Below are 23,770 nucleotides of genomic sequence, written 5' to 3'. Positions count from 1 at the left end.
CATCTGCTCAATGCATCTCCCAGGATGTGTTATCAGGAAATTGGATCAGAAACAGAGTAGCTGAGACTCGAACTGGCACTCAGACTTGGGGCGTGGATATAAATCCCAAGAGGCCGCATAACCTGGTGTACCACAGCACCCACTGCTAAATTTACTTTTTAATTCACTTTCTGTGAACTTTTTGAAGTATCCTGGTGCATAAAATTTTATAGCGCTGTGCAGATGAAAATGTTATCACCTCACTATTCTCAATTTCTTATTGGTATACACACTTTATTGAAAACACACATGTGATTACCAGCTAATTGAGATTAGAGGCCAAAATTTCTTCATCTCTGCTTCATTAATGCCATTATTCGTAAAGGCCAATTGACTTGTTGAGAGCCACAGCAGAAGTTAGTGGGTAATCTAGTCCGTGGTCTTCTTAAAAGCATCTTATCTCTAAACAAGAGAGCAGTTTTTCTTACATATGATTTCCTGTACTAGGATCCAAATAGGAGAGCCCTGCAACTTTGATGCCTGAGAGCAGATGTTTCCCTGTTAGGTGTTTTTGATTCAACTTGAGAAGCCACAGGAAACTAGTTGCAGACAAATCATCATCACAGTAGGAACAGGGAAATGGCAGCCTACCTGTGTGCTCTCTGAGGAGACATGACATTCAGCCACATAGAAGGGAAAATGATCAGGGCTGGACTAGAAGTACAAGTAAGTGGAGCCTGGTTGCTATCTACTTCAACTTTGGTACAGAGGTCCTTTCACTCTGTATTAGAGTTGACTGTTGAGACTGGTTTTATTTATTCAATTAGAAATCTCTTGATGACAAGGACCACATTTCAACCATTTAAGACACCCAGAACCTAGAATACAATACATAAGAGGTAAGAGCCAGAAAATAATTTTAGATTTCAACTATGTGAATATTACTGATACTTAGGGACACTAGGGATAAGGAATAAAAGGCAACTAATTCTAGATGTTTGGAAATATCATTCCCATTTTACTGTGAAAAGGGCAAGCATGTCAAAATAAGTTAGCCAAGATCACACATATTTAGTGCATTATGGAACTGGAATTCAAATCCATGTTTGTCTGACAACAGAGCCTATGTTTTTTCCTTCTGCCTCAAAAATCACAGGATTGTTTCCTCTGGTATAACTAGTGAAATTTATTTCAATCATGATAAGTACATGTTTATTGTAACTTCAAAATGATAATAAGCACATATTTTGGTAATATGTGTGAATTATCTTATGATTTTAAAATTATGACCGTGTATCTGGTCATTAGCATGGTTGCCTGACAATAATGGGGAATTATATCTACCATTGTAGTTTTAAGGAACAATTTTGGTTGCCTATCCAGCATTCATTTGCACTCTCCCTCAAAAGATTAAAATATCCTGCATGCCTATATCAGGGAATAGTGATAAATTTGCTCTCTTTTGTTGGATCATATCATGATTTCATATATCATTTTATGATGATTAACTCATTAGAATCTGCCTTCTGTCATCAGATCCATTTCATTAACCTCATTTTACAGATGCAGAAACTGAGTCTCAAAATTAAGTGAACTGTTGAAGACAAAAGTTCTATTAAAAAAAATTGCAGTCTGGGTTTCTAACTCTAAAATTTAGTTTATTTATTTTTAATATAGTCTAAAGCAAACTGAAATGAAAAGCAAGGAAAGAGTTTAGTTCATTGCTAAATTCCAACGTAAGACAATAAAATATCTTAATTGCTGTCTTTATTTAATAGTAAAGAATTATTCTGAAGCATCAGTTTTGGAATTCAATAAATAACTAGAATACCTGGGCCAGTTCTTTTCTTTTTTCTTCTTTTCCTTTTTCTCTTCTCATCTTCTGTTTGTTCATAGAATCATGTTCATCCTCCAGGTTTCAGTAAGTATTCCTCCTCTGAGTTCCCAGTACTCTGACCACAGCTATCAACTCCTCAACACATTATTATAATTATCTGCTGCATGTATATTTCACCCACAACTTAACTTCCTGAGAGCAGAGACAGTATCCTATTCATCATTGTATACCCACTTCTGGCATGTGGTAATCAGTCAATTCAGGATAGCCTCAGCTATTCACCTGAATTTTTGAATAGAAAGTAATTCTGGATTGTTGTTGTAAATAGCTAAAGACTAAATATTTTAAGGAAGAAACTTTTATATTTCAATGCATTTCTGAATGGAAATTTTCATAAAATTCATTGTGTCATTTTCTGATTCTTTATACTTCAGGGAATGGGTATAGCTTAGCCATTTCATACAGTGATGTACTCAAATATTACTCAAGTGTTGACAAACATTTGACCTTAAAATGACTGATCTCCAGTCACTGTTGTTCTTTTAATTCATATAACTACTGATTATATTTTACTCCACCTTTCTTTATTCTGTTTAGAATTGCTTACAGAGGATTTATCCTGTTTTTATTATTTTAATTTAATATGGACAATGTGACTGCTACATATAAAGTTCAGGTAACATAAAAAATACATTGTTTGGGGAGCTGGCATTTTGACGTAGTGGGTAGAGCCACCGCCTGTGAAGCTGCCATCCCATGTGGGCACCAGTTCATGTCCCAGTTGCTCCACTTTAGAGCGAGCTCCATGCTAATGGCCGAGGAAAAGCAGAGTAGGGTGGCCCAAATATTTGGGCACCTGCCACCCAGGTGGGAGACCTGGATGAAGCTCTAGGCTCCTGGCTCCAATAGGGCCCAGTGCTGGTTACTGAGCCATCTAGTGAGTGAACTAGAGGATGGACCATCTCTCTGTCTTTTTTCCTCTTTCTGTCTCTCTCTCTGTAACTCTTTCAAAATAAATAAATACATATTTTAAATATGAAATAATAAGTTATTTTTGAGAAAGAGGCTAGAGTCCCTTTTTTCATAGATTCTAAAATAATCAACTCTAATTTTTAAACCTTAGATATATCAATTGAAATTTTGTGTTTTTCCCCTCTTTGTTAATAGTTTTTGTTGTTTGCATCAAGCAATATATCTGAGGACCTGGTTTCTCAATAGATGAGGGGAGAATGTTGTGGAAGTGATTAGCCCATATTTGGGGGGCGGTTTATTTCTTGTTTATTTATTTGAGAGACAGAGAACATAGCTCCCATCTGCTGGTTCATTCCCCAGATACCCTTAAGGGTTGAAGGCAGGAACTCTATCCAAGTATCTAACTTGGGTGACAATCACCCAATCACTTGAGCTTTCACCACTACCTCCCAGTGCTTGCGGCTCTGGCACCCTGGGTTCTAGTCCCGGTCAGGGTGCTGAATTCTGTCCCAGTTGCTCCTCTTCCAATCCAGCTCTCTGCTGTGGCCCGGGAGGGCAGTGGAGGATGGCCCAGGTACTTGGGCCCTGCACCTGCATGGGAGACTGGGAGGAAGCACCTGGCTCCTGGCTTTGGATTGGCACAGTGCACCGGCCATGGTGGCCATTTGGGGGGTGAACCAACGGAAGGAAGACCTTTCTCTCTGTCTCTCTCTCTCACTTATTAACTCTGCCTGTCAAAAAAAAAGGGGGAAAAGAAAAAGAAAGAAAGAAAGAAAGAAAGAAAGAAAGAAAGAAAGAAAGAAAGAAAGAAAGAGAAACTGAGGCACTCTGATAAGGTATGTGGACATCTTAACCATGAGGCTAACCACCTGCTCCCTTTTTTCCTCTAAACTTCAGGATCTACAGAACAGAAGCTTTTGTAGTTTAAAGATATGTCTTCATGTTTGATAGCTCCCTTTTCTGAAAATGCAGGTGGGCTTTCCAATTTTCCTTCTTCAGACTTATTGATTTATTTCTCTTCTCAAATTGTTTTCCATTTGTATCCAGCTGTGGGAGAAACTTTTTGAGAAACTCCTTATGCTTTTTATTTTAATTGAAAAGAAGAACTTACAAACATAAGCTTAGGTGGAAACTTGACTTTGCTCTTGCATGTCTCATTTTAGCTTAGTATTTTAACTTTAAAATAGATTTAAATATGTCTAGCAATTTTTATAGAAATGTGTTACCTATTCCTTTTGAGGAAACAGAACTGTAAATTCTGCAATTAGTACAGTCAGAACTGAAGTGTTCTTCCTGAAAAGCTGTATTCACACAGGAGTTTGCATAGAGCATTTTTTCAGTTAAATTGTCAGAATTCCTTTCATATTGAAATTTGCCACAGGATAGTACATAATAAGAACATTCAAGAAGGTGTCACAGGTCTGTATTTTCCAGCCCAGCTGTACCTCAAATGCATTGTGCACAAGGTAAAGATTTGCCTAGTCTGGGCTAATTCTATGTGTAGAAATTATATATTGAATGACATATATACAAAGAAGGTGATTCCATTCATTTCCTCATGATTTGCTAGATTCAGTAACTCGTGTAGCTTATGCATGATGTTTGGCCTCTCCTTTGTTGTTGCTGTTATCCAGGGTTCATTCTCTCTCTCACTCGCTCTCTTGCTCTTTCCCTCTGTTTCTCACATCACATCACACACACACACACACACACATACACACTTACTATCTACCTATCTATACATCTATAGATTCATATTTCTTTATATCTATCTATCTATTATAAAAAAAGAGATGAAATGTAAACTCCTTGGTGTGGATAAAATCTATCCAAGCAATTCTTTTCCCATCATTTCCACCAAGAACCTTGTGATTGAACTATGTGAAACTTCCTTTCTTTGAGCATATTAGATTGTCTTGACTAGTGCTGTTCTCTATGTGAAGCCCTTTCTGACTCATCCACACAACAAATTCCTTCTCCTCATCTTTGTATCTTTAGCTTCTAGCTTAGTAAGTGAAGTGTCACAGAACTCCATGAATGTATAGAAGATGGATGGGGTAAATCAGAATATAAATAAATGGAAATAATTATGGTAAGAAAAACTTAGATTATTCTAACAAAAACAGTGAACAGACTAAATAATACCCAGCATCAAATCTATAGAGTAACAAAGACTGTTATGTTCAAACAGAAGCTTTGATCCCTTAGTCACAGAATTCCAGTCAGCCACATATGTGCTGCTTCATCAATATTTCTCATTTTTTTTTTTTTGACAGGCAGAGTGGACAGTGAGAGAGAGAGAGAGAAAGGTCTTCCTTTGCCATTGGTTCACCCTCCAATGGCCGCCGCGGCCGGCGCGCTGCGGCCGGCGCACCGCGCTGATCCGATGGCAGGAGCCAGGAGCCAGGTGCTTTTCCTGGTCTCCCATGGGGTGCAGGGCCCAAGCACCTGGGCCATCCTCCACTGCACTCCCTGGCCACAGCAGAGAGCTGGCCTGGAAGAGGGGCAACCGGGACAGAATCCGGCGCCCCAACCGGGACTAGAACCTGGTGTGCCGGCGCCGCTAGGCGGAGGATTAGCCTAGTGAGCCGCGGCGCCGGCCTAATATTTCTCATTTTTCAACACTAAATCTTTGGGCTGTACTCATTAGAAATTTTTCATTATTAAAGATCTGTCTTGGGACCGGCATTGTAGTGTATCAGGTAAAGCTGCCACCTATGACACCAGCAGTGCATATGGGTGCTAGTTCATGTCCTGATGGCTCTGTGCCTGATCCCGCTCCCTGTTAATGGCCTGGGAAATGCAGTGGGAGATGGCCCAAGTGCTTGGGCCACTGCCACCCATGTTGGAGGCCCTGAAGAAGCTCCTGGCTCCTGGCTTTGGCCTGGCCCATTCCTAGCCATTGTGGCCATCTAGGAAGTGAACCAAAGGATGGAAAATCTCTCTCTCTCTTTCCCTCTGTCCATAATGCTGACTTTCAAATAATAAATAAATATTTTTTTAAAAAAAGATTGATCTTTTTCTAGTGATATAAAACATGTTAAAGCCTCAAAAAGTGCATATAAGAATGAGTAAAGTAATTTTTCTACTGGCCTTGGCAAACTCATTTTTTTTTTTTTTAGTTCTAGAGAACTAAACCCTATTTGTAAATAAATCTGTCTTCATAAAGTAAAGAATCATAAGCTTCTATAATAATATTTGTTTATGAAGAAATTAATCTGGGAGTTACTTTGATAAACAACCTGCGCCACTGGTGTTTAAATTAATACTTTTCTAGAAAATTAGTATAACCCTTAGTCTTGAATCGTTAAACCAGAATATATGTTGAATCAACATCCTTGAGGTATAATTTACATATAATAAAAGGAGCCTTTTCAAAAATTACAATTTGAGGAATTCTAAAAATATGCATACCTCTGATACCACCACCACAATAAAATTCAGGTAACTTCCATTATCCCAGAAAATTGTACTTCCTTCCCACTACCTTTAGGCTTGGGCAATTAATCTACTTTCTATCACTATATATTATGTTTTTATGTTCTAGACCTTAAGTGGAATTATATGATTTTAAGCTGTCTTTTTTCAATTGCAATAATGATTTTAAAGTTTGAAATATATACCTTGTATTGTTTATCCATTTACTTGTTGCTATAGGGATATATATGTCTTGTTTCAACTGGGCAGATATTATGAAAACAGCTGTTCTATATGATTGTTATGTTTTCATTACCCTTAAATACCTAGAAATGAAATGGTTGAGTTGTAAGGTGCATTTATGTCAAACTTTTTAAGAAATGTCAAACCTCAGTTACTTTTTCAAAGTGGTTATACTGTTTTACATTCCGACCAGCAGTACATCACATCTTCGTCAACAGTTGGAATTGTCATTATCTTAAATTTTGGTTGTTATAATGGGTATGTAGTGATTTTTCATTGTGACTTAATTTTCAAATCCTTGCTAATTTTATTTGTCTTTTTTTCCCTTGAGGATTTTGACACTTAATCTTTTTATCACAAGAAGTAATTTTTTTAACCTCTCATAGGAGATATATTTCCATGGGAATACAAACAAATGAATTGTAATTCCTAGTACAGTTGACCCTCTATATACATGGATTCAACCAACCAAAGACAGAAAATATTTAGAACAAAAAGAATTGCATCTGCACTGTATATATATACATTATTGTCATCATTATTCCCTAAATAACACAACTATTTGCATTGCACTTACATTGTAATAGGTATTATAAGTAATATAGAGATTATTTAAAGTTGGAGGAATATGTATTCAGGCTATAAATTTGGGTATGGGAGGTAGAAGTCCTGCTATCAAACCCCTGTGGATACCAACAGGCATCCATATTTTGAAGTCAAGACGGTGGTTAAGTATAAACCCTGTAGATAGTGCTCTTATCATGTCCTTCCTTTTTTTCTGGCTACAATATGTAATTTATCACACCACTTTGATGCTTTCTCTGCAGTAATTAAGGCCCAATGTAGATGATTTCTACGTACTGAAAAGGGAAATAGTATGTTAAACATAACTGAGTCAACACAGCAGCTACTAAGAAAAATAGGGTTCCTGAATATTTAAAAAATGATAAAAAGAAAATTATTACATTACTGAGTTCTTCAAAGCCTATTCCTAGGGAATTTTCTCTTCTCACATTCTTCACTTTGTTTTGATGATATCATTGATTCCCAAGGCTTTAATACAACTTATTCAGAGATGATGCATGATTTGTTTCTACCCCAGAAGTTTACGCTGAGTTTTAGATACATGTATACAACTTAGAGTTAAAAAGGGTACCTTAAATTCCAATTTACAAAGCAAACAAAAACTAATCAGCCAATAGAAAAATAATGAATGATGTCTCCCAGCTCCATACACCCATTGTTTTGCTCATCTTTAGGTATAACCTATTTCAGTGAATGCCCTTATAAATTATCCAGTTCTATAAACCAGAAATTGAGGTTATTCTTTATCTCCCCCACATCTGATCAGCACCCCACCTGCCACTTTTACTTTCTAAGATGTTAATTGAGTCTTGCTATCTTAGTTTTTAGTGCTAATATGCTAGACTAAATCATTATTATCAGTTGCTTGAACTACTGACAGTGTCTACTCATTGGTCTGCCATTATTGTCCACACTGCAGACAAATGATCTTGAAAGGCAAATATCACAACCCTTAATCCTACCATGAATCTTTATAGAAAACTTCCACACACACATACTCCTTCTAGTCCAGATGGCTTGGTTCTAGTGAATTCCACCAAAATTTTGGCTGAGATAATAATAATCTATGCAAATTTCCAAAATACTGAAGAGGAGGCAGTACTTTCCAATTCACTCTGTGAGGCCTCTATTGCCTCACAGGTAAATATATAACAAGAAAAAATTACAAACTAATATCCCACTAACCATAGCTACAAAATTCTGAACAAAATTTTAGCACATGGAATCCAGCAATATATTAAAATTATAACACATCATGACTAAGTGGTTTATCCCAGGAACACAGGATTATTTAAAATTCCAAACCCCTAGGCTGGTGCCATGGCTCAATAGGCTAATCCTCCGCCTTGCAGCACCGGCACACCAGGTTCTAGTCCCGGTCAGGGTGCCGGATTCTGTCCCGGTTGCCCCTCTTCCAGGCCAGCTCTCTGCTGTGGCCAGGGAGTGCAGTGGAGGATGGCCCAAGTGCTTGGACTCTGCACCCCATGGGAGACCAGAATAAGTACCTGGCTCTGGCCGTGGCGGCCATTGGAGGGTGAACCAACAGCAAAGGAAGACCTTTCTCTCTGTCTCTCTCTCTCACTGTCCACTCTGCTTGTAAAAAAAAAAAAAAAAAAAAAAAAATCCAAACCCCTGTATGAATCAACTAAGAAAAATAAATCATTTTAACATAGAAAAGACTTCTGACCAAATATAATATCTAGTCCTGATTAAAACAAAACAAATAACAGCTCTCAGCAAAATAGAAGAAAATTTCCTCAACCTGATAAGGAAACTCTTTGTGAAACCTGCAGCTGAGTCCATGAGGGAAAAGGACCGAATACTTTCCCTTTAATAATAGACACAGATGAGGAATATCCACTCTCATTGTTTCTTTTCTTTCTTTCTTTTTAATTGAGAGGAAGAGAGAGAGGGAGAGGGGAGGCAGAGGGAGAGGGAAGGAGGGGAGGAGAGGGGAGAGGAGGGGAGGCGAGGAGAGAGAGGAGAGAGAGACACAATAGCTGGGGCTGGGCTGGGGCTAAAACTGGGTGGCAGGATCCTAATTACCTGAGCTATCACCACTGCCTCCCCGGATCTTCACTAGCAGGAGAAGCTGGAGATAGGAGCTTGAACCAAGTATTAAATCCAGATACTGCAACAGGGGATGGATGGAAAGTTGGAGTCTCCTGCCAAAAAGGGTCTTCAAGGGAGGAGTTACTGATGCAGTCCTCTGAGGGGTCTTTTTTCTTACTAGATTAGGAAGCTGGCTTGATTGGTTGGCTGGGATGCTGATGAGGCCTGAAATTATGCCACTTCCAATAGCCCATTAAATCTTAGGGTGCTAAAAAAATAAATATATACATAAATATACATAATAAATACATTTAGAATATATTAATATATAAATTATATATTAATATATTATTTATAATAGTATATATCATATAACATATAATAATACATAATTGTATATTATGATATATAATACAATATATTATATATAATTATATATAATATACAACATTATATGTAATTTTGTATATAATATATAATAATATATCAATACATATTGTATAAATAGAATACAATTATAATATATTGATATATATTAATGTGTAAAATACAAAATATATTAATATATGAATTGATATATTATAAATTAATAATAGCTATATATTTATGATATAGATATCTGACATCTTAAGTGCTAGGCCAAATGTCCATCCTCACTTTGATTTATGTCTGCAGCATAAATCCAGACATTTTAGCCAGCATCATCGGTCAAGAAAAAAAAAAATTGGGGGCTGGCACTGTTGCACAGTGGGTTAAAGCCCTGGCCTGAAGCGCCGGCATCCCATATAACTGCCGGTTCAGGTCCTGGCTGCTCCTCTTCCCATCCAGCCCTCTGCTATGGCCTAGGCCATAAGAAGATGGCCCAAGTCCTTGGGTCTCTGCACCTCCATGGGAGACCCAGAAGAAGCTCCTGGCTCCTGGCTTCGGATCAGTGCAGCTCCGGCCATTGCAGCCATCTAGGGAGTGAACCAGTGGATGGAAGTCTTTTCTCTCTCTCTGCCTCTCCTCTCTCTGTGTAACTCTGGCTTTCAAATAAATAAATCTTTAAAAAATAAAGTAGAACTCCGATATGGGATGTAGGTGTCTCAATTGGTACCTAAATCTGTGGTCATTCATTTTTTTCTCCCTATCTTTTTAAAATTGTAAGTTCTTAATAATGAAAAGTTCCAATTTATTAATTTATTCCTTTATGGTGCATACGTTTGTTTTATTTTTTTAAATCTGTGTGTAACCCAAGGTCACAAAGATGCTCACCTCTGATTTTTTCTTTTTTTTAAGATTTATTTATTTATTTGAAAGTTTATTATAAGTTCCATTTATAATAGCATAAAATGAAATAATTGGGGAAATCTGATGGACTATGTGAAAAAGAGTTTTGTGCTGAAAAATACAGATTATTGCTGACAAAAATTAAAGTTTTGAAAGAAAAAGAAATACTGGCTCATGGGTCAGAAGAATCAGCAGTGTTTTAAGATGCTCATTCTCTCCAAACTTATTTAGAAATGTTATACTACATTGCCTTCCCAGGCCATATCAGAGAGCTGAATTAGAACTGGAGCAGCCAGCACTCAAACCGGCACCCATATGGGATGCTGGCACTGCAGGTGGTAGCTTTACCTGTTATGCCACAGTGCCGGCCCCAATATCAGAACTCTTGATTCGAGTCCTGGCTATGCTGCTCTGATCCAGCTTCCTGCTAATGTGCACCCTGGAAGGAAGCAGATGATGGCTCAAGTACTTGGGTCGCCGCCACTCACTTCGGAGAACCGAACTGAGTTTAGATCTACTGGCTTCAGCCTGGCCTAGCCCTGTCTATTATTCTTTCTCTTTCTCTTTCTCTTTCTCTTTCTCTTTCTCTTTCTCTTTCTCTTTCTCTTTCTCTTTCTCTTTCTTTCTCTCTTTCTCTTTCTCTCTCTCTGTCTCTCTCTCCCTCTCTCTCTCCTGCCTTTCAAATAAAAATGTGAGTATATAAAATAGAAGTCTTTAGTACAGACTATTTAAAGAACTCTCAAAACTCAATAAGAAACAACTCAATTTCAAAGATAAGCAAAAATATTGAATAGATGCTTTGCCAAAACACCCCCCCCCAAAAAAAAAAACATGGTAAAAGATGTTCAATATCTTTAGTCATTAGGGAAATGCAAATTGAAACTGCAATGAAACATTTCTATACATCTCTTAGAATGACTAAAATGAAAATGAACAGCAAAAGCAGGTGCTGGCAAAGATGAGGATGGAGTGGATTCTCATGCACTCCTTGTGAGAATGTTAGATGATACAACCATTTTAAGAAACAGTTCAATAGTATCTTTAAAATGTGAACATATATCATGTGATCAAATATAACCCACTCCTAGAAAAAAAAGAAAATATATGTCCATACACTTTTTTTTTTTTAATTTATTTGACAGATAGAGTTAGACAGTGAGAGAGAGAGAGAGAGAGAAAGGTCTTCCTTCCACTGGTTCACTCCCCAGATGGCTGCCATGGCCAGAGCTATGCCGATCTGAAGCCAGGAGCCATGTGCTTCTTCCTGGTCTTCCATACGGGTACAGGGCCCACGCACTTGGGCCATCCTCCACTGCCTTCCTGGGCCACAGCAGAGAGCTGGACTGGAAGAGGAGCAACTAGGACAGAATCCGGTGCCCCCACCGGGACTAGAATCCAGGTGCCGGTGCCGCAGGCAGGTTGACTGTCCTTATAGTAAAGGAAGAAAACACCATCCCTATAAAAGGCATATATCATGCATTGCACCATAAGGTAGTTTTCTCACAGTGATCTTATTTTAAGCAAACAGGAAGTGGAAGTTTGGCTTTGCTATCCTGAACACTTTGATGTCACCAAGGAATTTATTCATCTTGCTTACAGTTTATTAAAAGAAAAAGAGAAAAATTTTGGCATAATCTTAAGTCTGTGATATGTAGCTGAAAGTTGGACGAGACATCTGATATCTTCAAAATGTCAGGAGAGTAACTATGTTATTGAGTAGTCATTTCATTTAATTGGGCATGATTAGCTGAAGGCCCCTGCCTGCTACTTAATAGAGCCCGTGTTCTTCTAGATAAGTAAGTCACCTCATTTAGTTCATGCAGCCAGAAGAGCCATCTATTGTTCAGATGAAAGGCAGCTGATAAGGAAAATCTATTTGTAGTAGAGAAGCACACAGTGGCTATGTAAACTCCTTTTTAAAAAGCCATGTCTTTGTCACAATTTCCCCCTGAATTGCTGCTCTCAAAGTTAAGTCTGATTTAGTATGTTTTTGACAATGAACAATTTGCTTTTGTTTCACAGATGGGCAAATACAATATAAAAATAGAATTAGTGATATGGGAATTTTGTTGTATGTGGTGCACATTTATTTAAAATAACTTTCTTGGCCAGTTTTGATGTATAATGAATGAATAAAAGAGTGAGTGAATGAATGACTATTATTAAGATTTCATTAATAATATTTGCCGAGAACTTTGACAGTTACTTTCAAATATGATATTTTAGTTAATCAGCAGATAGTATTTGATATATGTGTTATTGTTCAACAAACTCCTCTGTTGTTTCAGTGGATGAGCAAATTAACTGTCAAGGAGTTTAACTGACCAACTCACAGTTATATAGCAAGTGTCAACACTTGGTTTTGAACTCAAGACCCAAATTTTATCCTTTTAACACTGAAATCAAATTTAGTGAACAATATATCCTAAGGAGAATTATTTTTTATTTGAATTTTGCGACAAAAGAAGTTATCAGAATTGGTACAGTAGATAGTGTTCTGGAACTGCTTTTTCAAAATAGTGAGAAAGGGTAAAAGTAACTATCATGAGAAATCTTAAAGGTAAGAGTTTATTTGACCTTATTAAGATGAAGACAATAATTACTTCAAAACACTTGCTGCTAAAACAAAATGTCAAAATTGACTCTGAATCAATGGGCTGGCATTTCTTCAACAAAGGACATATTCCTTCTAACCAGAGGATGAAGTAAAGGATTGATCAGGAGACAAAAATCTAAACTAGCTCACTTATGATCTAGGTGAAAACTCCCTGACTTATATATTCATTTGTTCTTCATTCATTTATTGACTAAGCATTCATAATGTAAGTAAAGCAAGAAAACTATTTCTAGAAAAGGTTAAGGAAATACACTATATGTGACTCAAACAAAAATCGATCAGTAATAAAATGTGACTAGCCTAAAAAGTCTGTAGTAGGGGAAATACAAGTGAAAATAGAAGGCTCAGAAATTACAGAGAACACAGAGTTGATGAACTTGGGGGAAACATGACAGATATTCCAGTCAGTTAGTATGCGACCTGACAAAACCTCACTGCAGTTGTATGCTGCTCAGTAAGAGAAGCACAAAACGCACTGAGTATGAAGAGAGTCACTGGGAGAATAAAAGTTATGAATAAATGCTAAAGGAAGATTGTTCAGTATAAAGAAATTATATGTATCAAATGAGTCAAATTGGTTTATTCCTTCCTATTTATCTTTTTTGAAAAAAAAATCAGGAATAAACACAGCACCCCTCCAATCTGAGTGTCTACCACAAACTAGATAAGGAAGATATATATTTTGTAATACATTGTCTCATTTAAGCCTTATTACAATCCTATAGCAACAATATCATTTTACAGAGCAGGAAATGCTACTTTGTAGAAATTAACTAGATTGGTCAGGTATTCTTATGTACATTTAGTAGTAGTAAATTATGTATACTTTCCTACTGTTAGGAAGAGCTACTTTTAGCTCTCGTCACAAAGTAACAAAGTAATCTCATTAATTAATTTGTAAATGCATTGATCACAGAAAAAATCTTTATATACCTCACTGCCTTACATATGCAGGAAATTAAATGTTAAAAACATAGCTTGTTTTCCATGACTTACTGATGAATTACTTGCATGAAAACATTTTTACTAAAGATTAAATAAGAGTAAGTGGACTGCAATGTGCAGTGAAAGGTAAGAGAAAAAAAAGGGATATAAAGATTCACACACCTATTAGTGGCAAAACCTAGTGTGTTTAACTCCAAAGTTAATATTATTTTCTAAATTTACAATACATTCTTTATAGGAATATTCAGAAGACTTTCCTCAAAGAGTTACTAAGTTAAAAAGTCTTAGGGAAAGTAGATGAAAATTTGGAATATATTAGCTGTATGTGACACTCAGAATGGCCTTCTTGTTAAGAGCTTGAATCCTCAAGTCAAATACCTTGGCTATAAATCCCAGTTCTATCACCCAACTAAGCTATTATCTCTTGTAATATTGTTTCCTGTAATTTCTCCTCCCTTCCTCTAAGGAGATTACCTTTCCCCATCCAATGGCATCAAGTTGGCCACACAAAAGTCCTTGGAAAATCATATATGAATAGGAAGATGTTTTTGTTGTCTGACCAAAAGTTTTAAGAGTCTGCATTCTCAGCCATTGGCCATTTTTCCTTCTACTTTGTGAACATTATGTTTCTTATGGGGCTGCTATTCTGTGCATGGAACAGCATCGGCCCCTGTTAACAGTCAAGCCACAACATCTAACATGAGATAGAAATAAACATCTATTGTTGAAAGTTATCAGTTTTTAAAATTTGATTGATTTACAGTATGCCAGTTTTGTTATATTAGTCAAGTTAATTAATCCCTCTGTGATTCTGTTTCATTTTTTATTACAATTGAGTGGTTGCAATATTAAATAAGTTAATATAGATTTTAAAAAAAACTTGTATCAGTAATGTATGGTAATATTTTTTCTGAAAAAAATAAATCTTTGTAGTATTTGCCAATTTACATGGTCTCAGTACTCCCTCTGACTGATTCAAAGCTACCAGCATGCTATCTCTGAATGGGTAGGGAGTTAGAAAGAGGTAGACATGCTCTACCCTCACCAATAGGATCTAGTTCTAGCACACTGTTAAATTTAGACAGTGTACTTCACAAGCACTAAATTAGTGAGTAGCAAGTAATATACACTTTAGAAGGGTTTGTTGTCTGAAGATAAGTGATAGAACAAAATGGCTTCTCAAATTTCTTTTAACATTCTTAAGAACATGTATTTGGAAGTCAATGCAAAGAAACTGCATTAGAAGTCAACTGAGAGATAATATGGTATCCTCATTTCATCTTAATCGACAAGGGGAATGAGATTTAGGCTGAGTAGCTTGCTCCAAGTCACACAGTCAGGAAGAAGTACTAAGCCTTCAAATGTCAATCTCCTCTTTTTCCTTCTAACATGAACAAGCTCTATTTAAAAACTGCTATGGAAAGGATTATCAAAAAAAGAAACAGATGAGTAGCTAATGCCCCCTACCTTGTCCCAATTTCTGATTAGGAATAACAATAACAAGAAATAAAAGATCAAGATGAAACCTGGATCACATTTATTGATACTACTGTTTTTATGATTATGAGTTGATTTTGAGGAAATTTTCATTAGGAAAATGGTTTAATACTGTATAGCTGTAATGTATCATTTTATAAAATGATGATTATTAGGAAGAACTGTAAATGTTATCAATCATTTAAATATCTAATTAAGGTTAGTTATTTTGACAATTAAAATGAATTCATCATCTTCTGGCATTGTCTAGTAATATCTTCTCCTAAAAATACTGCAGTACACCCCCATGCAGTATACTCCCAAATTAGTGCTTTTCAGACCAATGATGAATGTGTTCATGTTTTAAGGTAACAGTGATTCATTTTGTAGCAGAGTGGTTACTGACTGTAACTATGGAATGCATTGTTATGACAGTACTTTCCCCCCTTCCTTCTCCTTTTCAGTTCACCCCAAAGCTATTATTGAGAGTCAAGAACTAAGAGAAAGCATTTTATCAAAAGCATATAAGCAAATATCAGATACATACAAATACACACAGATGTATATGAATGTGAGGGTACACATAAGGAAATGTAGAGATAAATGAACTCTCATCGATTAAAGTTAATCATAAAAGGTCAAGTAAATGAAATACATATTTTGTTTCATGTTTTGTCATTTGGTTTAATCAGTCTAAACCAGCACAAACTATAAAATGGGAAATAATTTGAACATAGCAGCCTTTAAAGCTGCCCTAGAATAGAAGGTCAGCCTTAGTTTGGATAATTCATTAGGGAAACACTGTGTTAGATATTATTGGAACATCACAATATAGAGCATACAATACTTTTGGGGTGTTTGAAATCCAAATTACAGGCTAATGAATAAGGGAAATATTGTACAACATTTTTAGAATCTATTGTCATTTGAAAAAAAACATAATTATAGCCACTCTGTAGGTGGAAATGCTCACACAGTCACACATTTTATGGTAACATAAAGAGATAAAATGCTAAGAAATACACTTAATCTGTAAATGTGATTTTAAGATTTCTCATTCGGCCTCAGACCAGAGTTCTGCTTCTAAAATGTGACTTGGTATGTTTAAATACATACATATCAGAGCTCTTGAGTCCCAGCAGCCCCCAGATATTCACTAGATTGAATCAATCCTGATTCATAATAGAGAAATCAACTAGATAAAGATGTCTGCATTTAGGGTAAGAATTTCAAAGCCTGAAGCATGGCTGCCCTCTTTAGTCAGAACCAGATTTAACTCAACTTTGATGGTCTTTTTATGCTGATTATTGTTCATACTTCCTTCCATATTGACTTCCTTTCAAAGAAGTCTTAATTTGATAGGCAGGACCCATTTTCCTCTCCCAAGGTGGTGGGGGGAGTGATCAAAAATAGATTCTTTAATGTTCTTGGTCTGTGAGATGGTAATAAAGGATTGGGCATGAGAACCTGTATTTTTAACCAGAATCTAGGTAATTTAGTCACAATTAAGTTTTCTTGAACTTGCAGCAGAAGACTCATGTATTTTGGATTATAGATAGGTGAAAAAAATTTATAAGTCACTGCATTTGACTTGATTTAGAAGTTACATTGTTCTTTATTTCTCACTGGAACCTTCCAACTTGATAAGCAGAAGCCATATAGAAATATTGGGACTCTTCTTAGAATAAGTGGTCTGGGATTCTGGTAGAACTGCATCAGGATGACAGTGTTGCAGCAAATTTTGCAATGGATATCTAGGACTATGCTGTTACTGTATTTTAGTTGGGATCTGAGGTTAGTGTCCAGTTACAGAGAGACTTGGAAATAGCACATTTATGTTACTGTGGCAGGCCTGACCCTTCCTAAATAAATCCGTAGACTTTGGAACTGGCTTTTGGAGATGTCTGTAATGTCTCCTGTAATGTCACTGTTTCAGCTACCTCAGTTACTTCTCTTTGAACCACACCTTCTTGGCTTATTGATTGTCTCACTTGGGTAAGTGATGTAACCTTCAGGGATTCAGTTCTTCCACCAGAAAAAATTGTGGCCAGTAATAGCTACCTCTCAGGCTAGCACGTGATGTAAGCTCTAATTTAGGTAGAGTGGCTGCTATGTAGTGGAGTATACCACAGAAAAGCATTGTTCATTTTTATCTAGTCTTTGTGGCAACTGCAGGGTTGGGGTTAATAGTCCCACTTTCCAAATATGCAGAGGCTCAGATAATGTATACTACTTACATAAAGCCATACTCCACACCAGAACCAGAGCCTGATTCCAAACCCTGATGTCTTGCTCTCTTTGCACTAACCATCTGTGCGGCATAGTGCCAAACACCCAGGTGGCACCCTTAGAGTGCTAGGTTACACACCTCTTACCCCACACCTTTCTTGTCACATGGAGGGGAGGGGTGTCTCCAATAAGTAAATTTGCAGCTGTGCCAACCCCATGCTGATCTTTTTGCAATTTTCATATCCTCAGTTAAAACAACAATAATAAAGCATCTGTCAGTTTTGTCATTCATGCTTCCAGACCAACATAAATACTTCTGGGACTTTTGGAAATTTCTAAGACTTCAAGGTTGGGAAAGGGAGGACGTTTCCTTTTTGTTTTTGAATGATGTTGTATCTGAGAAAGCCTTGGTACTGGGGCTACTTCTGCTACCCAGGAAATGAGTAGGCTCGCTATCCCCAGAAGTCAAGGGTATAGGGCACTACCGAAACCCTTTCCAGCCCAATCCCTTTGCTGGCCAACCTCAGCCCACTCCCCATCCGCATCCCCACCCCCAAGCCCGCACACCGTTGTCAGAGGGCGGGGAGGATGCTCCCTGCAGGGTTCCGGGCTGGCTGGCCTCTCCTTCCCGAGAACTCGGCCTCGGAGGTCTACACGCTGGCGGCAGTGGCGATGGGGCCCAAGTGTGGTCTCGGGGTCACGTCAGCGTGGGGAGGTCCCGTGCGCCGACACCAGGGACTCCTCGGGGGCACTGAGCGCGCCCGCCGGCTGGCGTACGCTGGCAAGCACCGCGCTCCCTCCCACTCCCGGCCCCTCCCTCCCACCCCACTTGCCCGGCCAGCGCTCCCCACCGTGACTCTGGATTGCTGCAAGCCACTGGCTTTTTACCAAATCAGGAGCTGCAGTATGTTTTTCTCCCCCCTTCGGAGGGAATAATTCCAGCCCCCTTCAGCTCGCATGACAATCTTGTGTGACTGGAGCGAGTAGGCGGGTACATCCTTTTACATGCTAATACTGCCCCACCTCCTTTGAACCCTCCTCTAAGCTCCTCGCTTCCTTTTATTTTTATTTTTTGTTGTTTTATTTATTTATTTATTTTATCTCCCCCCAATTCATCATAAGGTGGGGGACCCTCTTTGGTCCTTTCCTCCCCCCAGGCCTCATTCCCCAGGGAAGGGAGACCCCGAGATTCCCGGTACTTGCCCGCGGCGTTGCTTCCACCGGGGCTTCAGGATGGCTGCGCTGGGCACAGGGGGCAGTGATCGAAGCGGCGGCTCGGTCTAGGCTGTCGCTCCATGTGCTGGCCGAGCACCACGTTGGGGTCTCCCAGCGAACTGCCACTGCCGCAGCCCAGAAGGAATGTGCCCTGTTGTTAAGGACCCTGACTGTTTTACACCAATGATTTGCCACTGCAAAGTTGCTTGCACCAACAACACTTTGTCGTTGATGTTTGGATGCAAGGTAGGAAGAGGTTCATGTCTTTTTAATGCATGCTGCCTCCCTTGGGGATTGCGAACAATTCCTTTTGTTGTTTGTTTATGTGTCTGCCTGCTGGGAGAGTGACTGAAGCTAAGACTGCTCTGCCCTCTCCGGGATGCTGGCCCGGTTTGGGGGCCAAGAGAACCGCACTGATTATTCCAGCGTCCGATGTTAGGCTGATAACTCGGTGGTGACAGGACCCTGGTCGCTAACATGCAAAGGCTTCAAGAACAGATACGGCTTGGAAAGGGGGCGCCTTAGGTGGCTGTCTGCTTGGCATCTGTTATGCATTTAGCTAGTGGCTCCTGGCAGCTGAGTTGGGAGCTCTTGAACTTATCGCGGGTTACCACTGCCTGGAGCCCCACCAACCTGTCTGGCCCACCGATGGGAGAAGCTGGATTGGTAGATGCAAAAAACCACAGATGAAATTAAACACATCCGTTTGCAATTTGGCACTTTTTAAAATAAGGAGCATGTTATTTATATTTTTAGATAGAATATCAGGAGCTAGATTCATGTTGCCCCAAATGTTGTGGTGTTCTCTGAGTTTATACAATCCACTTGAAATCAACAAGCAGGAATTTCATTAAGAAAGTGGCACAGTTAGGGAAGTTTGTAACAAATAACAGTCCCATCCCAGATTTTTGTAAAGGAGATTGGTGTTCCCAACGAAATGAGGTTTGAAGGTTTTTGAATCAGGTTACCATTCTTCGTGCTGGTTGAAATATGTTAATGGTACTTTCTTGTTGGACTTGATGATGCACTCCCTGAAAATTATGTCTGGAACTTGGTATTTGAACAGACTTGGCCCATGAGAACTCAGAGTGCATGCTCCGTTGCTCATAGACACAACCCCTCACTTTTTTTCACTGTGAAAAGTTGGTTTTCTCCACTCCATTCGTATAAACCGCTTCTTGTGGCCACTGTGGTGATTCACTCAGGAGAGGGACAGTGAGGAGGGGGGCAGTATTCATTTGTAATACCTGAAAATTCACTTCTTTAAGTGAATAAAAATCCCATTGTTCTGAAAGATTACACCAGAGACTACACTAGGCAGCTGGTATACACTTTAGGCAGTAAAGTTAATGAAACATGCACATTCAACTTCATGTATAGTGGACAGAGGAGGGGTATGCTTAATGGAAAAATTGGGAATCAGGCCTGTCTTATACTGGCTATACCTAGAGAATCTTCATTTTTCTTTGCGCCTCAGGTTTTCTCCTATAAAATGAGTGGTGTGGATGAGATGATCTCTGAGACCCTCTCCAGCTCTGACATTCTCTGATGATGTCTTTTGTAAAATCATTTAATGGTAAAGTTATGGCCAAATATTTATATTTTTATTCAGTATGATAGGTTGCACCTTAGGGTCAATCAAAAATATTTCTCATACTCAAAATCACCTAAATGTTCCTCTTGAAACCTCAGAAGAGGTCTTAGAATTGCTGGGAGTGTGTGCTCATCACTGTCAGGGAGATGGATGTGAGTGAACACCACCAATAACTGGTCAGATACTCTCTGCACACAACTCACTGCCCTCCCCCATGCTTTTATCCACTCTCTCTTTTAATTGCATTCACAGCAGCATCTTAGCAATGGCTACTGTTTAAAATTCATTCTCATGAATGTACGAGAATTGTTTTGCAGTGCTAAATGATTACTAACAAAGGTGAATTATTTGTCAAGGGAGATTAAACACAAGCTAATAATCAAATAAGATAAGCTATTAGTGTGGAGAATGTTGAATAATCATTCAGGACTTCAAGCTCATTTTCAAAGAAGTTTCTTCTAGGCTGTTATATTTTCCCATGATTTTCAAAGTATATTGAATAAGGGTATAACTGTAAGTACACACATTTTTTAAGATTGAGGAATTATAGTAGTTTGACTTCCTTTAAGTTCTTTCCGTGCTATAGTGTAGTAGACTTACTTTCTGAGAAATACATGTAAATAAATTGAAATGCCAAAATAATATGTGTTGATAGACCTTGTTTCTTTGGAAAATACATTAATTCTCCATGAAAATAAGTCATAATTTTAGAGATTCTGTCCCATCCTTTTATATTAAGTGTTTGAATAAAATAATTCTTAAAACCCTAAATTGTGAGAACAACTATAATACAATAACCATACTTAGTAGGTAATTATGGATTGATTGCTGATGGGTAGTTCTCACCTTAAAATCTTAGGCATGGAAAGAATCCTAGAAACTTCTACTCTAGACCTCTTCTAGCAAAGTTCCTCAACACTATCTCATAGATGACAGCAAAATGAATATAATGTGGAAAATTTGCTGATCAGACATGCTTGGGTTTCAAAATTAGGTCTTGCATTTATTAGATAAATGATTTCTCTGAGTCCAAGTTATTTTTCTATGATATGTGCTGTTTATGCAGAACATCAGAATCATTTACATATTGATAGACCATTGACAAAATGAAGTATATTTACAGGAATTAGTTGAAAACTTATACTGTTATTCCATTTGATCAATAAATCAGCATTTAACACATAACGAATGTCAGATATTTGTTACATGAAAATGAGTAGCTCTTGTCCTCTCAGGTTTTTAAGTCAAATAATGTGGCAGATGACTATATTACTTGCAATACTGATTTGAAGAAAATATATGAAGGATTTTGGTTGACTATTTGAAAAATGACAGTGCAATATACATAATTATTGAAAGAAAGAAAAAAACTCATGTAGACATAGATGTCAATTGGGAGCTTCCAGAAACATTCATTTATTCCAATACTATCCAGGAAGCATGAAAATAATATTATGAAGGATATTAATTTTCCAACCAGAAAGATAAGTCTAAAACACTGTTACTTTTTAGGGCAGATTGTGGGTTTCAAATATACTAACTAAAACTGTTGTTATCCGTAACCTATTAATGGCATGTAGGATGCTGAGTAACCTGAGCTTTCAAAGTAGAGATTTCAAATTGTCTTTTTTGTCATTATCCATCTCCAGGATCTTGCTGTGTCCTGGATGCCATTCAATTTAGTTATATATTTACATAGATGAATGACTGTACATGTGAAAAGTCTGCCAAGTTCCATCCCAGGCACTGTGCTAAGCAATAGAGATATATATGTAACTATAATACCATTTTTTTTTCTTCCAGGAATTCCAAGTCTATTAGAGGAGTTAATTTTACTCCCTTTGCTAAAATGAAGAATACCCACAGTCCAACCTGACTTTAAAGCCTCAGGGGAGAGACCAAAATACCCTTGTTCCAAAAAGAATTTTTCCATTGTATCCATTGACATTACTATATAGTGCTGTTTATGGGAATGGACTTTGCATGGAGAAGAAATATTTCTAAAATATTTCCCCAACCCTTCATAGTAGTTTTCGTGTCATTACCAGAAAATATGCAATGACTTTATGTCCACTTATTTGTGTTTTCTCCACTTGCAAAGACCTAGGTTCCTAATGTAATTCCAACACTCAGCGTGTATGTGATTTCTCTTTGCATTGTCTTACTCATAGCTATATTGCAAAGATCAGAAGTCACTATGTATCTCACTCCTTTCATTCTTCCTTTTCCAGTCACCAACATTTCCAAGGCAAAAACGTCCAAACTAAAAAAGTGGAATACTTGTTATTTTTCCCAATATTGTAAAAAGTACTTCATAAACTCATAAGCTCTGCAATCATCCCTTTGCTTTACTCTGTTAAATAAAAGGGAGATGTGATGGAAGGTGGACTTATGTTAAAATAATGGACAAAGTACTTAATATACATTATTCAAATAAGACATAAAAATGGCCAACAAGTATATAAAAAAGTGTTCAACATCACTAATCATCAGGGAATGACTAATTAAAATAACAATTACATATCACCTTTTCTGTTAGGATGTTGTCATAAAAAAGATAAGAGATTAAACTCTTGTACATTAATGGTGGGAATTTAAGTTGGTGCCATCATTATGAAAAACAGTACAGAGGTTCCTACATAGAAAAAAGTATAACTACCATATGACCCCCAGCAATCTCCTTTCTGGATATATATACCCAAAGGAAATAAAATGAACACCTTTTAGAGATATCTGTATTCTCATGTTCATTACAGCATTATTCACAATAGCCAAGATATAGAAATGACTTAAGTGACCATGAATAGACACATGAATACAGAAAGTGTGATTATATATGTGTATATGTGTAAGTATATGTGTGTTTGTCACCCAACATTTTCAAGACAAAACAGACAAACAATGAAAAGTGGAATATTTGTTATTTTTCCTAATATCCTAAAATATTTTATAAACTATCACATGCTCTAATAGTTTATTATAATATATGTATGTATACATATATAGATATGTAAGCCCAAGTTAATACATCCATTCACTGTGCAGACATAAATATAGAAAGCATGTTATACACTCTAAATATATACATTTGTTAATATAATAGTTCAACTGAATCAAACTATCAATCCTAGGCTACCTTAGGTGCCTTTAATATTCTGTTTGATGAATTAGGATAGTGAAGAGTTCTTGAAAATGTCATTCAATCCTAGAACTTGTTTTGACCCATGAATGTTTGGACATTTCATAGACTGCCCTTAAAGGAAAGAAATCACCTAGCAGAAAGTAATCTTCTTTTTTTTTCCAATGCTTATCCTTTCTAAAAAGAGGAGAGGGGAAGTAA

At 37.4% G+C, this 23,770-nt stretch overlaps 1 protein-coding gene and 1 long non-coding RNA gene across 14 annotated transcripts in view; one reads left to right on the top strand and one right to left on the bottom strand.

Annotated features, from left to right (window-relative positions):
- LOC149128469 (uncharacterized) overlaps positions 1 to 18,304 on the bottom strand; it is a 29,456-nt gene extending 11,152 nt beyond the window's left edge. Inside the window, exon 1 of the long non-coding RNA XR_016233268.1 lies at positions 18,189 to 18,304. This is a non-coding gene — a long non-coding RNA (uncharacterized LOC149128469). The remainder of the gene's footprint in view (positions 1 to 18,188) is intronic.
- Positions 1 to 23,770, top strand: part of DLG2 (discs large MAGUK scaffold protein 2) — a 2,253,656-nt gene that overhangs the window by 889,574 nt on the left and 1,340,312 nt on the right. For 2 of the 13 annotated variants that reach the window (XM_051821241.3, XM_089332035.1), the window contains exon 1: positions 18,680 to 19,082. The exons of 9 other annotated variants lie outside the window; for them this stretch is intronic. In XM_051821241.3, coding sequence (XP_051677201.1) covers positions 18,981 to 19,082 — 102 coding nt within the window. In that variant the 5' untranslated portion in view covers positions 18,680 to 18,980. Of the gene's footprint in view, positions 1 to 18,222; positions 19,083 to 23,770 lie in introns of those variants that run through there. 2 more of the 13 variants (XM_070076198.2, XM_089332032.1) reach the window with 2 other exon arrangements.

This window comes from Oryctolagus cuniculus, chromosome 1 (genome assembly GCF_051225735.1).
Source record: "Oryctolagus cuniculus isolate XC-2025 breed Fujian yellow rabbit chromosome 1, ASM5122573v1, whole genome shotgun sequence".
In the NCBI taxonomy this organism is placed as follows: Eukaryota; Metazoa; Chordata; class Mammalia; order Lagomorpha; family Leporidae; genus Oryctolagus; species Oryctolagus cuniculus.
Note: the sequence above shows the minus strand (reverse complement) of the source record. Positions and strands in the feature narration are given on the sequence as shown.